The sequence below is a fragment of the Cebidichthys violaceus genome, unplaced genomic scaffold (genome assembly GCF_023349555.1).
Source record: "Cebidichthys violaceus isolate CVI_PGR_0920_01 unplaced genomic scaffold, fCebVio1.0.p SCAF_8, whole genome shotgun sequence".
Classification (NCBI taxonomy): Eukaryota; Metazoa; Chordata; class Actinopteri; order Perciformes; family Stichaeidae; genus Cebidichthys; species Cebidichthys violaceus.
The window spans coordinates 9,930,288-9,948,290 of record NW_027176964.1 but is presented as its reverse complement, the minus strand read 5'-3'; the positions used below and the strand labels follow the sequence as shown (position 1 = coordinate 9,948,290).

General features: G+C 38.1%; 1 protein-coding gene across 1 annotated transcript in view; it reads left to right on the top strand.

The window, feature by feature from the left end:
- Window positions 1-18,003, top strand: part of pth1r (parathyroid hormone 1 receptor) — a 42,733-nt gene that overhangs the window by 10,110 nt on the left and 14,620 nt on the right. Inside the window, exons 2-4 of the mRNA XM_068701889.1 lie at window positions 10,897-10,999; window positions 17,046-17,156; window positions 17,397-17,518. Coding sequence (XP_068557990.1) covers window positions 10,897-10,999; window positions 17,046-17,156; window positions 17,397-17,518 — 336 coding nt within the window. The remainder of the gene's footprint in view (window positions 1-10,896; window positions 11,000-17,045; window positions 17,157-17,396; window positions 17,519-18,003) is intronic.

The window sequence follows — 18,003 nt, the reverse complement described above, 5'->3', positions numbered from 1 at the left end:
ACTGCATGTGTCTAAATCTCCTTTAAAACCACATTCACCATGTTTTCATGGCCTTAATTAAGATGGGAACATATTCCAGCTATTACTTGTTAAGGCCTTTACACACGTGGCAAAGAATTGACACGAATATGGAGCTAGCTATCTTCAGGCTAGCGCACCAAAATCTCAAACCAAACTGTCACTGGTTGAGTTGCATTGTGGGTAATGCAGGCGCCAGGTTTTGACAAGGAAGAAGAATGTAGAGAATCAAAGAAGATACCTCTGGTTGTGCTAAATTGTGGGGTAATGAAGCTCATTTTGGTGTCAGTTTGTGTGACCAGACAGACGTTGTGTTCTCTGCTGTGAATTTGAAAAGGATTGCAAAACAAGCATGCATGAGGAAAAGCTCAGAAACCCTGATACTTTTAGTCCTCCTTTTTAGTGGCTGATGTTCAATGTGGATTCACTTATGCTGTGTTACTGTTGTGTTTACATTGAGCTGAATGTGTGATATCGACTTGCAATGTTGTTATCCGTGCACACTGTTTGCCTTTCACTTCAGAGTCTGCTTTTTACCCAGTTCAAGCTATTTTCAGTCGAATAAAAACATGGTTCAAAGCCCTCAGCACCAGCGACCTTGTAGTAAGTGGAGAGTGGAAAGCTCATGCTGACAGGCCAGTTGCAGGCCTTTCAGTAGGAGCACACCGTAAACAGTGTATAGTCCATGTGTACTAACATTCTCTCTACTCAGACAGTCTGAGCATCTTCATTCCCTGATGCGTGCATTAACAGTTGTGTCTTGAATATGTATTAAATCCTTTCAACGCAGTCATTATTTGATGTATATTTTTATTTTTGTAGTTAATCCATTAATGGCTCAGCACATCATCATTTAGTGGCTTTACAGAAGCAGTTTTGTGGTAGAACAGCTTTATATCACTATTATAGTGAGCAGGCCTGTGAGCAGCATTCTACAAGTAATAATAATACAGGACATTATAGACAATAAGTACATGGTTCCCTTTATTTATTTATTTGTTGTAGAATGCACAACAATGTCCTTCAGATGGACTTACTGAATGTCGTGTGAATGCTTTTTCCTTGAAGTCACACTGGAAATGATTGTGCGTGTTATTTATGTTAACCCTTACAGCATTGCTTTAGGGGAAAGACACAACATGCAAGTTTTAAATACCACTTTGAAGGTCACAGTAACGTGGTTACTATCAGGTTTTATTAATTTGTAGGCATCAGAAAAATATAAGAGTAAAGATATTAACCTTGCGCTGAAAATTAATTGAAATACATTTAATTAATTTGACAAACTTTATTAATGATTCTTGATAAAAATAATGGTTATCAGTTCATTAACTGGACCTGTAAATCATTTTCTTTGCTGTTCTATTCATTTAGAGAGATGATTTTGACCTTGCGTGATGATTTTGAATAGTCTTTGTGCTAGAATGGCTACTCTGAAAAGCACCTCAATCAAGGTGACCAACTACACAGGTTCACTCAGAGCAGCCTCTTCAATAGGGTGGAATATTAGAGAACAATGAGAGACACCTTGAGCTGATTAAACAGTGCCTAATGTGTCTGCAATTTAGAGGCTTTATTAAGAAGGCAGTCACAATTAGGGGTCTTATAAAAACAGTGTCCTTGTCCTAGGTCTTAGAAGGCAGCAGGCTGCTCGGTGCCCCTCCGGTTAAAAGAGGATAAGGCTGATTGCTCTAAATGTGTCACCTTTTTGTGCTCAGCTCCTTCTTCACTCAAATGTTAAACCATGTCCACAGCACTGATTGCTGTTTGTGCTCTCGCTGGTAATGGCACAACATGCTTGTTGCAGAAATTATTTTAATCAGTTTCCTAAGGTCACAAGGATAAGTGTCCAGACTTTAACATGTGCATAATTGAGCTCAGTCTTACTGGTCCAACTGGACAAATTCTTTGCATGTGAGCCCCCTCCGTGCATCCGACTGTCTGTGTTCCAGTGTTGACCCTTGGACATACATTTCCACATAGTTTTCTGGTTCATTGACTTACGTTTTACGCTGACCTATCAGGCACCTGACTTGCACAAGATCAACCAGAATGACTTGCTCTGATAGTTGTAGGGCCACGACTAACGATTACTTTTTCACTATTGATGAATGTTTCCCAATGTAAACGTAGGGAAACATGCCCATCACAATTCTCATAATTGAACATCTTCAAATGTATTTTGAAATGTCAAATATTCAGTTTACTATAAAATGAGACAAAATGGCAAACCTTCAAAATTAAACTAATGAATTGTTCGCCATCGGCATAACTGACTTGATCAGAATTCTATTGTTATTTTGCTCCTCTATATGTGAAAATAAGAGTCAAATATCACCAGTGTTTACACTGTGTCTGCTGCATCTATAGGGTATATGGTAGCAAGCTTGAGCAAGTAGATTGATCTTCCCACTGACACTACTGATGGTGGCTAGATGGTGGTTGACTTGGTAAAGTGGAATATCAATTGAAAAGCTCCCTGCAGGCATCTAATTTACAGTGAGATTGAGTGTTCCAATACTGAAACAAGGCTGTGCAATTGAAGCGGATTTGCGGCTAATTAAAGGCAGAAAAACATTGTTGGCAGCCGTGAAGGCGCTGATGTGAATGAACAGAGACAAACCTTTGCAAACTGGAAACACCTCCTGAACCACTAAGTCCACCTGGCCCTGTCATCATTCATTTATGAACGCTGATGTGTAAAAAGAAATTACCTTTGGGAAGCTTTCAGACATTCTAAGGCTTATCCACTGTTTTTCTTGCATCAGTGTGTATTTTGGTGAAAGTCTCATTGAAAAATGGATGAGTCCATTAGAAAGTACCTGCTGTCAACCCTAATAAATTTTGCATAACCCTACTTTCCGCAACCTCACCCATTTCATCTTCACAAGTAATCTAGGTCAAGGTGATTTATAGGTATGTAATTAGCTACACCAACAAACTTGACACTTAATTCTTTATTACAGCTGATACTAACAAATAGGAAACCTAAACTAGACACCATTTTGCGATGGTATCACAGCAGCCACGACGACAAATCGTAAACCCTCGCACACACAGAGGGATGAGGAGAGGAGACGCTGAGCGCAGACAGAGGCGCGTATGCATCGTCCACACAAAGCACTCGTGGAGTCATCGTGACACATTTCTGAGAAGAGTATTTGACAGAGGAAACCTGCCGCCTTAAAATAAAATAAAATCATTTCCTTCATTTATTGGTGGATATAAATGCACCAGAGTGGCCGAAATGAAGTGTTTGATTGAAGCATTCGGTTGTACTTAGCTCCACCCTCTTGTGTCACTTCTGGTTGCAATAAAACAAATTGGCGATGGCCCAAACGTTGAATTTGAGGCTTCAAAACCCATAAACCAATGGGTGATGTCACGGCGACAACGTCCACTTCAGTCTATGTTTTATGTTTTAGACAAAATCTGTCTGTAGTTTTTTAAACAAAGCAAAGTACTCAAAACTGCCTCTGTGGAACTATCGCTACAGCAGGTGTCTCAGGGACCATATTTTGTCTTGATGACACACACACAGACTCACAAGATGAATACAATGCCAGCGTCGCAGCTGTTAATAATCCATTTTGAATGTCTCTTTCAGAATTTGTTACTAAGATTGCACAATGTAATGGTCAGTTTTTTTTTGTTTGGGTCCATTTCCTCTCATGATGAAAATCAACATGAATGAATGATGCTTCTGAATAAACACTGACAACATCTCATGTTTCATGTGATGTAGAGGGATTACTACTGAGGTTGCCATTGAGCTGTGACTGGTATCACAGGGTATCACATGTCATTAATGCTACAGCCTGTGCCGTGAAACTGCTCAATCTGTGACATGAGAGAAAAAAAAGCTCTCATGGATTATAAATCTACTTTATAAAAATAGATTTTTAACCTATAATCCTCATAATCTATATATAAAAAATGACTCGATGTAACCTATTGTCCATCTAGTCGTCTGTCACAAGTATGTTAGTTGACACTTTTGTGACATCCATTAAGATATTATATGTCCTGTGCATTTGATTGCTGCATAAGCATTAGTAGTTTTTAAGCTTCTGATGAAAATTAAAATGCTTCATTTGCATTGCTGTATTGGAGGAACGGCTCATACTTATACATATTAAATCACTTATGTAACGCATAAATTGTCCTTTTCAATTTAGGAGAACAACACGATCACAGCTGCCTGGGTTCCAGGAGCTGTATGCTGCCGCTCAGAGCACACACAATGTTTCCATCAAGGACAAAAGTGCTGTTCTTCAAACTTAAGACCAGAGCAGGGTATAATTAGGAACTAAATGCTGCTTTAACTCAGAATGTGGTCTGCAAGCATTTCCAAAGGACAACCAGTCTTGTGGTTTGTGGTTTTTATCATCAAATGCAAATTGCACAGTTGAAAAGGAGTGGCACTGACTCATAGAGTTTATAATATCCAGGAACCTCATCCGCTAAAACATTCATGCGGTGCAATATGTCAAAAGTAACATATTCGTGTTTTTTCCAGATAGTGGACAGGCCATTAAAAACAAGATTCAGCAGAGTTTTAATTTTCTAGACTCCCCTATTTTGTGGAGAAAAAAAAAACATTCAGGAAAGTCCAAAAGCCCTTGGGATCAAATTTTGAATATATGCCAACAACAAGGAAGTGAATGTTAGCCTATGGTGTAAAGAATGGCAAATGACCAAAACAAGTACATAAAACAAACATTCAACTGTATTCCCATAATAGAGGCGCTTCACAGTGACCAGAGTAAATATTATCTGTATATTATTTATCATCCATGTGACGAAGTGTGATCTGCAAAGGAAAGTCTCACTTTATACAACCGTTTACCTAAAAATCTCATTCTTACTGACGGATCAGCTAACAGAGAGAGGCACTATTGGGTGACTCTGAAGTGAGGGAGAAAATTAATAAGTTTGTGTTTCCAGATAAAATAGTAACAAAGTTGTAATCAGAGATTTCATGTTGACAATCAAAACACTGTGGTACAACAGGAGTGTGTATCTACAGCTCACATGACTAAACATTTTTAAAGTAATATTCACCCACAAAATGACAATATGTTTATCAACAAAAAATTTAAAATTGAAGTATTTGAGAGCCAAATTTGACAACAGCGAAACTATATCCAAACATCTGTTTACAAATCTTTACTATTTAAAACACTTTGGATTTGTCCAGAATCACACGGACGAGTAGTGTGCCTGCGTGAGCTTGAGACTGCGTTCGTTCATGTTGGCGATGAAGATGAAGAGGCTGTCAAAATCCCAACTGTTGTTTTGGCTCTCAGCCAGTGACTGACTGAGCAGAGCCAGCTTTTGGACATTTAGTGTTCCTCTAGTGCCACCATCAAGCTTGCCTTTCAGTTTTTAAATGAACCTATCTTCTGTTCCCACGTTCCCAACACAAGGAACCTTTTTAAAAAAAAAATGAAATCCTCATTTCTAGTGCCACCATTAAAACCCTTAGAAACCAGTCTAAATGAGCCGGTTTTGACCAGTCTACTACTTGGTGTGATCTTTCCCCAAATGACCACAGTTTAACCTTTATGTTTATATTTGTTTTGCATACGTTATAGCTTACTTCCTCCTATAATTCATGCTCTATGGAGCCTTCAGTAAGAGTGATAATCATTTGAAAATACTGAAAAAACTAGTTCACTTACTGCAATGTTGTGAATCAATCACCAGCATTACAATATTGCGCATTGATATTGGTGTCATGTAATAGTAAAAAATAAAAAAGTCCTGAATTTCCCCAGTCCTTACATTCATGTATTTAGCTTTTTAATTATTCAGCTATTGCAAATATATTTTAAGGCAATCTACTGGTATTTGTTGAGCAGGATGCATTTTCTCTGTGTGGAGATTTTAAAGATATGCAACTCCACAATAACTTCTTAATACTTGTAGAGAAAGACTTTTACGGAGATCAGTGCAAAGGTCACAACCATCTGAAGCAGCAGCCTTTTTTGCAGGAATAATCTGCTTTCATTGTTGTTCCAATGTCTGGTTGAAAGTGAGTTTTGTTCTTTGGAGTTTTGCTCAGTCATGTAGTTGTTCTGTATTTAGACTCATTTGTCATGGTCTGAGATACTGCTGATGAGATCAGTGGGCTGTACTTTGACTTGCAATCCATTGTTGATGTACCATTTAAACTTTTTGGACACTCAACTTTATTTGCTTTGTGCTTTCTAATGAAAGTGTACCTCACAAGCTCCAGCATTTCATTCTCGTATTCACTGTAGGGCACTTCAGGAAATGACTTTGGTCAACCACAACTTTCTCAAAAAAAGAAGAAAAAAAAGGCTGTCCACAATCAAGACTGTTGGTAATGTAACGGAAAACCAGTGTCTCCACTCTATGTATACATGGCATCTATCCACATGGCTCTATTTATGCATTTAAAAAAAACAAATCTACAAAATATTGAAAGATCAACAAATGCAGACTTAAGATATCAGTGGTACAAGCCAAGCTAAACCTTTATAACTAAATATAACTAAGATTTAAGTTACTAAAATAATATAAAAACCAGATGCTGGAATTAGAACTAAAACTGTAAATGTACCTTCATTCACATATGTCAGTATTTAGTCGTAGCGGTTCAACACTGTCTTGACACACCGGCCTAAAAATGGTTCTCTCAATATTGGTCTTATATCCTTGCAGAGAGCTGCAGTTGGAGTCATCAAGCTGCAGTTTGTGAAGAAAAATAGAAACTTGTGGTTTATTCAAGTGGAGTTTGTATTCTAGCGACCAGTGATGAAAACACACATATATATACGGTGTGTATTTTTCTAATTTGCATTTTGGCACATGCGCAAAAAGCATTTAACAAAAAGATTACTGTGTTTTGAATGAAACGCAGTAAATAAGAATGTCCATGTTTCTCCCTGTAAGAGTTGTGTTTACTTTGGAGGTTTGGACTCTGGCCAGTGGAGGAGGAAAAGTTTTCAGAAATAATCAGGGGGCACACTTATTACCCAGGATTCTCTTCTTAAAATGGTACATGATACTCTCCTATGTCCCTGCTTCCTAGCGTCTGCAGATGAAGGAAGAAATTTCCCCAGTTTTTGAGAAAATACGCACCAAAACTCCATACCTCATTTTAGTTTAGTGTTTCACAGGGGCTCAAACTGAGCCCCAAAAGTTAAGATATTTGTTCTTAATGTGTTGGAAAGACAGCTTCACTTACCAGGTTTGTAAAAAAAAAAGACAGCTCTGAGGTAAAAAAAAATTGCCAATTGTACCTAAAGTATAATAAAAGGGCTGACATTTCACTCCATTTTGAAGTGTTCGACTGAAGTGAGAATGACCATAATGACGAAAAACTCAACATGTTAAACAAAATAAATCCATGACATATATCTAAGTGCTTTTTAATTTCCATTCAAACTGTGAAAATTCACAGAACCACCGGTACTACTTCACTATGCATTGATGGTAATTACACTTGTCCTTTCAGAGCAGCTACCATCCAGATTCACTGTTTCTGGTTTCCTGTTGGTTCAGCTTTCACCTAAAGTAACACCAGCCGGTTATTCAGATGAAAATAGTATAAATGTCTCAGCAGCGTTCAGTGGAATATTCTATATTGGCATAGTTAGTACAGTAAACAGGTAGTATCTATCCTTGTTCGCCTGTGGTCAAATGTTGTTCCATCTGTGGTTGTTTACTGTGCAAAGCCATAAACGTCTTCATTCTGGAAACTTATTCAGCTCTCAGACTGGACATCCTTATTTCAGGACTGCAAGTAGTGAAAATATTGATGGATTGAGGTATAATGGTTTTGTGTGAGGCAAATCCAAGACGACTCGGTATTTACAGTTTCATTTTAAGATCAGGAAATTACGCACTTGCATCAGAGACAATTTATACACATCTTTGTTCCCAAATGGCTCAGATTTAGAAGTATTTTAGCTGCTTATTTTAGATTATAAAGATGCACCAGAAAGGGCTGAACAACTCAATCAAGCAAAACTTAACTTTACAGCAACAGACGTTTCTCCTTTATAGCAGCAACTGCAGAATACTGCTTGGTGCACAGTACTTCTACGACAGTAGCTATTCCAACTAAGTACATTTGCTCAAGTTCTGTGTTCACTGTAAGTGTAAATTAAAGATACTTGTATTTCTTTTAATGTTTCCACATTATACCACTTTATACTTCTACTTCACAGCACTTTAGTGGGAAATATTGCAGTTTTTACTTCACTAAATTTATCCAATAGCTTCACCTCAACCAGCCACTAATTAAAATGCTGCTTACACATTAACAATGATTCAATAATATAACATGTAATAATATCACTTCAACAAGGGCCATTCTGTACAAGTACATTTTGTTGGTTATACTTTACTTAATACGTGTACTCTCTTATATAAAAACATCCTTACATTGTTGCATGACTACTTTTATGTAAGTGAAAGATCAGAATACTTCATGCACCTCTGCATTTTTCGTCGTGAGAATTTAGCAAATATAGCTTGTTGGATGCCTAAACACAAATATTAGTGTTCAATCTTCCACTTTTAAAAGTATTTGTTTTGTTTAATGTCACTCAGAAATACGTTACATTACAGTCATTTAGCAGACGCTTTTATCCAAAGCGACTTACAATTCAGTATCTATCTATATACCGTAGGCACAGCTACGGGAGCAATTTTTGGGGTTAAGTGTCTTGCTCAAGGACACATTGACATGAGACTAGTGGAGCAGGAGCTGGGGATCGAATCTCTGACCCTCTGATTGAAAGACAGCCCTGCTCTCCACTTAACCACGGTCACCCCATACTAGTTTGCTTCTAGTAAACAACATCTGACAAACAAACAAATCCTGTGGCACCATCGATTGTAGTTACAGACAGGACAAGAGCATCTCATAAAATGGATTTTATACATTTTTAGAATAATTTTATAATATTCGTATAAACCTCTTCACTCTCTCACCGTCCCTTTGCTTCTTTAGTCTCTGATTGTTGGGACTAAATTGCCTCTTGACAAATTATTTGCTCATCAATATGTAAACCTGACAGCAGAATTAGATGTTTTTACATCCAGACATGTAATTTGTGTCTGCAGCTGACGAATGCAACTGCAGCCAGGGAGTCAGCTGCTCTGAGCCAACGTCTGTCTTTAATTTGTACTGTTTGCTCTGCATCATTGAACCAAATAAATAAGACGGGGAGTTTTTTTAGCTGTATCTCCAGGCTCACTGTAGCATACACGTTAGTTTGTGTTTCATTGTGCGGATACAAATTGTATTTTGCTGCCGTATTGGCTCAAAGCAGCGTGAAAAAAAAACTATATGACAGCGTAGAAAATACTGATGATTTGCTCCCTGATTTGCGATTTAGTTTTAGCACTGGGTTTGAATTTCTCTGTTTTCATTTCCACTTTTCCAGTCACGCTCTGTTAGAAATGAATGTGATAATTTTCAATACTGTCACATATGTCATTAACCAAAAGTGATCCACGGGCAAACAGCGAGTGGGTCAGTATGACCTATTACAATGGAAAATGTTTCAATAGCTGGAAAACCACACCTGAGGTTCCACTTTACTCTCAAACACTGTTCAAAAGCTGAGAACATATCAGGTGTAAGAACATGTTAATAATAAAATGTTTTTGTCCTTGTTCTAATTTTGTCATGTACACTTAGTCACGTCTCAGTGGATATACAAGCTGGGACTATAACCAAAAAGTGAAACGGAGACTGTTTATTCCAGGAAAAACAAGCAGTCTTTTAAATGGTTTTTTTTGTGCTTCATGACAGTTGAGACATAAATAAATACCACTTTTGTCATGAACACTTTGATGGGTGGACTGCTGCTGTCAAAGTACAATCCAATATGACCTTTGAGACACAGATCAGGCCGCCTATCATCCAGGCCACCCTGTTGCTTTCCGTCATATTTTGTTTGAGAAAATGTCAGCAGTGTACATTTTCAGGAAAATTTCACAGACGGAAACTGGATTTAGAACATGCTGCCCGTAGCGCTATGACCAGGGAAGCAAAAAGCAATGGTTAGAGGGATGTGAAGCAGCTGTGAAGAGGAAATCATGTCTGGAGATAGCAAAAGTTGTTAATACAACACAGAGTTATGGTCAGATAGGTTGAAAAATGTAATTTGAAGGGCGAGTCCATTATTTATTTATTCATTATTATGAATTCTTTTCATGTCATTCTTTACAACACATTTCCAAATGGTGTGTATCAAATGTATCAAATCCAAACATTCAAAATTTGGTCAAACATGTATGTTTTAGTGTAAAAAATTATATTCTCCCAAGCCCTTCTAAAAACGTGTTCAACGTAAACTGATTTCTGAATGGTGATGCTGATACATATATACGTATATCTTATCCATAATCAGTGTATTACCTATGATGACTTTGATGTTACATATAGAGAACACTATCATGTTATATAAATAAAGAAAATGTCATGAAAACATCTGTTTTCTTGTAGTTAATTACTGTAGTGTAACATTGTTTCAGTATTTCAAAATCAATTAAAATTCAATCTCAGGGTTACTCTTTTAGATAATGGATGAATCCGTATTAATTTAGTGTCATCTGTGAGTGCTATTGGGGAGCCAGCTGATGCATTTCATGCTCCTTTTTACTCCAAGAGATAGGTCAGAAACTTTGAGTCAGATCCATATGGGACCGAAAATGTTAAATTACGAAAACACCCTGTCTTGTAAAAATAGCCTCTGGGTGGATCATATATTGACTTACTGTGTAAAGATGTTGTTTATTGATGCAGCTTGGCATTTACAACATGCACCTTGTACATCACTGCCAATTACCCTTAAACATATCCCTTCATTCACTCCATTTTCTAATTTGCAGGCTTACGGAGATGATGTTCTGACGAAAGATGAGCAGATAGGCCTGCTGTTCAGAGCCAAACGGAATTGTGAGGGGAACATCAAGTCAAAGCACAAGGTTCCTGGTGAGTAGAGAAACAACATGCTAATGTCAAAGTGGTGACACAATGCTAACATGCTGATTTAGCAGTTATAATGTCAACCGTGTTCACCATCTTAGTTAAGCATGTAAGCATACTGCTCATTAGCCCGAAACACAAAGTTCATATGAATTTCATTTGTTTTGCAGGTATTTGGTCACAAACCAAAACACTGGACAAATTAAAAAAATAACCTGGTGATATTGATAGGGGAACAATTCATCTTTAGGGGAACTTAAATGTCTGTACCCCACTTTACAACAATCCAGTCAATAAATCACAAACGTCAACTTCAGAGTAAAAGTCAACATGTCATAACTAACCATGCAATAATAGTTAAGATATTTCAGTCTGGAACCAACTACAGCCACGCTGCTAGCATGGTTAAAGAATAAGAATGTGAGAAATGATCGCAAATCCTTAATCCTATTGTAGATATCTTCTTTTCTTTTTACTGCTGATCAGATTTTTACTTTATTTTGCAAGGACATCTTTTGGTCCATCATTTGCTCCTTTAACCTAACTGTGATTTATGTCGTGCCATAGTAAAATGGCAAAGGGGTTACGGTGTTGATGTTTCATTTTTGAAACAATAACAGATCAAAATCCATAAAAATGTTCAAGTTGGAAGTAAGAGACTTTGAGGGGCTCATATGGTGGCAGGGTCCCACTTCATTATCCTGATTAGGTCTCCAATAGTTTGATTTTCCACTACCTACTTTATCAGAGTCAGAGAATGCCAAGGAAGACCTGGCCATTAATAGTTTTCTTTGTCAAAATAGGCTCAGCTGTTGAGGGAGCTTCCAGCTGCAGCGAGAGGTTCAATGGGGAGCGCAATAAATCCCCCAGGGGCTAAACAGAGCACAACCCCATGGCCACAGATTTGAAATACACATAATGCACAAGGCAGGGCAGGCCAATAAGATGTAAGAGGAGTACCAGGAAAAAGCTGGAGTAATGGAGGAAGAAATCAATCAACACAAAAGGTAAAGTTTGCCAGGAACTGTGGAAGTAAACAGAGCAAACCAGCAGCAGAACCACAATGATCGTGAAGAGTTTGAGTGAGACTGCAAAGACGGCCTTGTCTTGATTGAACGTGGTTGTTGATTTGTTTGAATGTATTTGTTGACGATAAGAGCTCATACTAATCAGCTGATGACGTGCACCACCTTGATGCTTACTAAAAAAAGATCAAGATAGATGTTACTGTTCTTGTCAACTTATTTGCTGATACTGTACGCTCAAATCAAAAGCCTTTTTTTGGAGCAGTGGCCTTTCAGTTGAATGTTGTCTGTAAGTTGGTGGTTACATTATAAAATGCTTTTCTGTTTCCTTTGCCCTCCTTGGGGCTTTCCGGAGGCTGGGATTGAAGTCGTAGCTGACCCTGGGGTGTATTTGTGTGTTGAAAGCACTATTTTCCAGCAGACCCCAGCATCTACTGTATCTCGTTGTGGTTACTGTCAGTTTCCCAGTTGATTGTCCAGAGGAGAATTTTGGATTCCACAGCCAAACCAATCATATTATTTTCTCTTTAACCCCAGCGCATTGTGGTCGCATTGAATTCTTCGACCCTCCAAACCATACCCGCTTCTAAATGAAACACATAATTTAAAAATGTTTTATTCCAGGCTGAGAACACAAAAGCTTTTGTTGACGGTTCCCACTAGTTACAGTCCATTGCCCTGCATGGTATTTCAAACTTTTCATGGTTTTGATGATGTCCACAAATCCCAAATTGGATTTTGAAAAATATGACAGAATTGCTGCCATTGAGATCTGCAGACGCCGTACAGCCGCTTGTGTAAGATGTCGTGGGCTTATATAACAACGCTGTGCTTTGTCTCAAAGCGTCTGTAATAAGATGGCCATGGATGCTAATGCAAAGCAGAGCAGTCAGTCAAACATCAGGCCTCTCTCGGATGAGAGTCTTCTGCCCATCTGACCACCATCACGCTTAATCTATCCTGACACGTCGAAGTGACAAGAGGCAAGCCTGGTGTCACAACCTCCAAGCACATGTGCAGCTGTGTTTTCATTTACATAATGTTTGTAGATTGAATTTGAACCAAATTATAGAAATGTCACGCAATCTTGGCGAGATATGAGGGGCACGTGTCAAATGTCCTAATTATTTAATAATATTTTAGCATTTTAGGTTTTGTGCTTATTTGCTTTCTTGTTGAGAGAATGGATGAGAAGATTACCACTCATGTATTAATCTATGAACGTACAGCTAGCAGCTGTTTAGCGTAGTTTTACATGAAGACTGGAAATAGCTAGCCTGGCTTTGTCTGAAGATAACAAAATAAATCTACCAACACATCTAAAGCTCACTTAGTAACATGTTATGTTGTTTGTTTAATCTTTAGAAACAACACATTGTGGACCTAACAGCAGGAATGCAATGTGCTGGAATATTTCTTGGCTGGAACTTTCAGGCTAGCTGTTTTTACACTGTACTGTCATATTTACTGCAAAGACATGGGAGTGGTATTTTTCAAAAATGAAATCGATAAAATTTAAGATTTTTTACTTTTTATGTTAAAGGTACTTTTTGTAACTTTCGGAATAATCTTGTTATAAATGTCACCGGTGGCTGTTAAGCTAGCCAAGCTACCAGCCAGCTCAGGCCTGGCAGTCTGGATGAATTAGCTGGCGGTATCAACTCAAGACAGTATTTTGCTACGTTAGCTACACACTGTTGTTGCTGTAGGTGAGCTGAAGAGAGGCAAGGCACTCAGATGGGCGTTTAAACGTCACATCCTGGGACTTAAGAAATGAGTCCACACACTGTTAAAAGCGAGTAACAAAGTTGGGAAAGGTCTCAGTTTTTACTTTACTGTTACTTTAAGATCTGTTCACATTGGCTTGAGGGGCTGTATTGGGGATACACATCAGAGCTGAACTGCATACCGGATGCTGCTGGCACACACCGGACGTGACTCATCCTGTATGTGGGGGCAGTTTGCTGACCTCTTTTGGAAGGTTGCACATGTGTGTTCAATCACATAACAGTTGAAGGAATTAAGATAAACATATTACCTTAATAAAGAAAAAAAGAGTCCCCTATGTGGTTGTTGTATGCCTGGATAAGCACATATGTGCTCATTATACATGCTTGATTTGAGTTTTTTCTTTTACTTAATGACACGTGAATTTCTTTGACTTTAATTATTTTCACCCTGATTTGAATTTGAGCGTCTAATCTGGTTCTTTGCTTCTAATTATGTAATGTGGAAATCATTCTGGGTGGTGGTTTGTCTGAGATGCTGATTACAATTTAGGAGGCTTTCAAGATTTGAGATAAAGTTCAAGGAAAGCATTATTTTGTGCTTGCTAGTGACCTATGTAAGCCTTTTCCTTGAAGTGGTCATTAGGACTTGGACAGAATTCCTTCCTGTGATTTTTTAAAACATTCTTTTTTTTCTTCTTCTTGTATTGTGGTGTAACCTTGAATCTGTGGGTTGAGGGAAACTCAGAGAATAGCAGCTAGTCTGCATTTCTGACTTTTTGGCTTTTACATCTGTATTTGTCTTGCCTCAGACCTGCCTGACCACCCCCAGAGCTTTTTAATTTTTTTTTCCAGCAGTGTAAACTTGTGGTTTTCTGAACTATTATAGGAGCTGTGGAGCAATGACTATTTTAAAACGCTAGTGTGAAATGTAGGATTGACGTTGAGGAATGAATTGATCGTGCAATTCCAAATTCATAGAGAAAGGATTAGATTCTCTGAAATGTATTTCAATATTTTATATATTTATTTTTATTTCTCATTTGTGCTTTAAATACACAAACGTCTCCATTACGGCTGAGACAAGGTTTTCATTGAGGGAAACACTGAGGTTTGCCTGGAGAGGACAGTGGAGGGATGTGGGTTCAATGCCCCAGACCTTGCAGTGTGTGAAAATAGCTCAGCCTTCAAGCTTGTGGTCTGGGTGAAGAATAACATCAGCAATCATTATAAAAGGTTGCATGTATCAGGAGAAAGTGCAATATGTGTCTTGATATCTGCAGGTCAGAATCAAATGAGTTGGGGGGGAAAGAAAACCGTAAAAACCCCAGTGACATCACTAATACCAAAGTCCTCCCATGGTCACATTTATATTTATATTTAAATCGTGGTCACGAAATTTACGGGAAATGATATATGTGTGTATGTGTGCTGTGTTTAATTCAAGCCTGTTAGTAGGTGGTCCTATGGTAATAAAACCTATGGCAAAAGTGAACAGCAATTCTACTTTTACTCCCAGTGTGTGTGGTCAGTGTGATTTTCAAAACTAAACGCCAACCAGAGATCTGTATGAATCAGTCAGCTCCACTCAGTCTGCTCTTTAATTTTGTGCTCCAAGTGACAGGCAAATAAAAAGCATGCCGTCATTGCTTCAGATGTTTCTCTGTAAGTGTGATTACAGGAATGAGAAAATAATGGCTCTACTGCAAAGAGAGGATAGTTTTAGTTTTATCCATAGCTACTTATTAGTGGTCAAAGTGGGGCAGATGTTTTCAATAATACAACATAAATGCCAAGCCATAAGGGAGGCTTTTGCCAGGAATTTGTGGGGAAAGGGACTTTGCTCCCACTATCAGAGGGCTAAAGTCCACGATTTGACTGATGATTATGGGGCTATACGCTTGGAAATGGCTTTTCCCCCCTCTGAACCTGCAGCTTTTTGTACAAATTAATTTGTATTACTGCAAAGTCTCATGTTGTGCGAGTCATCTTCCTGGACAACTTTTTGAATGCTAAATGTATAAATGTTCCTCACCAGTTCTCAAAAATGTGAAACTCATTAGATCAGCCAGTCCTGCAATTTAAACAGAAATGTGTGAAGTGTAATTATAGGTTGTAATGATGGTTCATTTATTTTAAATTGCTTTGCCTACAAATGCATTAAGAAACGCAAAGATGACAAGCGATGAGATCTTCTAGAAGACATATAATAATTATGTTTGATTATTATTATTACAGCCATTTTATGTCTTTATTAGATAGTGACAGTAGAGAGATGATAGAAAATTAGCCCGATCATTACTCTACACATGACATTTATTGCATTGCTGGACATCCTGGGAGAGTGATCCCTCCTCTCCCTGAGATGTATTCCTTTTTTTTCCTGACAAACAAACATCTGACAAGTTTTTCCCTGTCAGATGTTATTGTTATCCGATAATGTTGAACATTGATCAAAGGTTTACAGTTGTTTAACCAAGCAAAAATGGAAAACGCGTTTTTTTTCCAGCATCTCAAATGTGAAGATTTGCTGTTTTTATGGGTTTTATATTATTTCAAAATGGAATATTGTAGGGGTTTGGAATCTAGGTCAGACAAAACTAAACATTAGAGAATTGTGTGAAATGTGCATTGTCATAATTGTTTTTGACATGTTATACACTACAACAATTAACCAATTAATTATAGAAAAACTATAATTAAAACAATATTTTATTGCATTCCCAACTGATGCAGGTCAAAAACAAACTCAGGATACAGAGAGGGAATACACTATTTAACGAAGAGCTTGTATTTTGCCATAATAGGATACTAAGGATACTACAATGCAGCCAGTGTTGCAGTGAATCTTTTTTTAATGAGATCCAAACTGAAACCAATTCCAGACAGCATAAAAACAATATGATGCCATTAACAATGTGGCAATTATGGAAATCTGCTGCAGCTAACAAACTAGGTATAAGGAACACACTAGATTCAATGTACAACTTGTTGTCTGCATGCAGGGAATCCCATGACTGCAAGTCTTAATTATATGACGATAGATGGGTGTTTGTTCTCTGGGTGAAACCATGTTTTCCTTTTACACAACAAAAAAAGGTCTCATTTGGAGATATACTTACCACAAATTACAAGGCTGTTCTACAGTGCCAATATACATCCAGTGTAACAACAGAATCCTTGAAAAAATACAACAATACTGCTCTTGTAAATGCCTACAGCCATGTAATGCTAGAGCCGAGGGAGAAGAGCACTCTGTGGCTCTATTTTTAAAAGTCAACATTGCTTTTATGTCCGCAGATGGTTTCTGCTCACCAGAATGGGATGGCATTGTTTGTTGGCCTGAAGGGCCTCCGGGAAAGCTTGTATCAACGGCCTGTCCAGAGTATATCCATGACTTCAACCATAAAGGTAAGGCTGGCCCTGAAGACAGACAGCAATGGAAGCCCTGAAGCTCATTTTCAGCTGGTGAAAGAACACCAGGCCTCAGGGGCTACTGTATGCTGTAGAAGCTTAACTTGGCCTCTTTTGCATTTCTACAATTATGCAGGTCCTGTTAAGAAGCAAGCTGGGGATGAGTAATTGACTGTGTTGGGGAAACAACTGGCAAAATCCTGTAATTGAAAGTAACGTTTTCTGTTTGATGTCTAGGACTAGCATATCGTCGGTGTGACAACAATGGAACATGGGAGCTGGTTACAGCCAACAAGACATGGGCCAATTATAATGAATGTGCAAAGTTCCTCTACCATTACAACCACAGCCATGAAAAGGTGAGATCCGTCTCTTCGCCATGTACATGCTCACTGTCACAGTCACAGTGCATTCCTCCACAATAGCCTTTGTGAACACATCAGTAAATTGTCATGTTATAGATATTGCAGCCTTTTAGGCAACTGTTGCCCCATTTTGCAATTACAATCCCTTTGAAATGTACAACACGCTGTCGACATGCCTTCTCCGTAATGTACACTGCTAATAAAATGTAATCATGTTTAATGAAATGTCGAGATTATGACAGCGAGATAATGACAGCATGGCAATGTGATTGCTCTGTGGTAATATGAGGGTGCAATTCGCTAAATGTATGTTCAAATATACAATGAAAGCAGTGTCACATTAGTCATGATTGCAAGTTGCAAAACTTTCCCAGAAAGCATCCCATTCAGAAAAATCCAAGAACTAAGCGATCATTACTTCGCAGCAACCAGACAGTGATAAAATGAAATTTAGACCCATGGTCTCCCCGTATGTCATG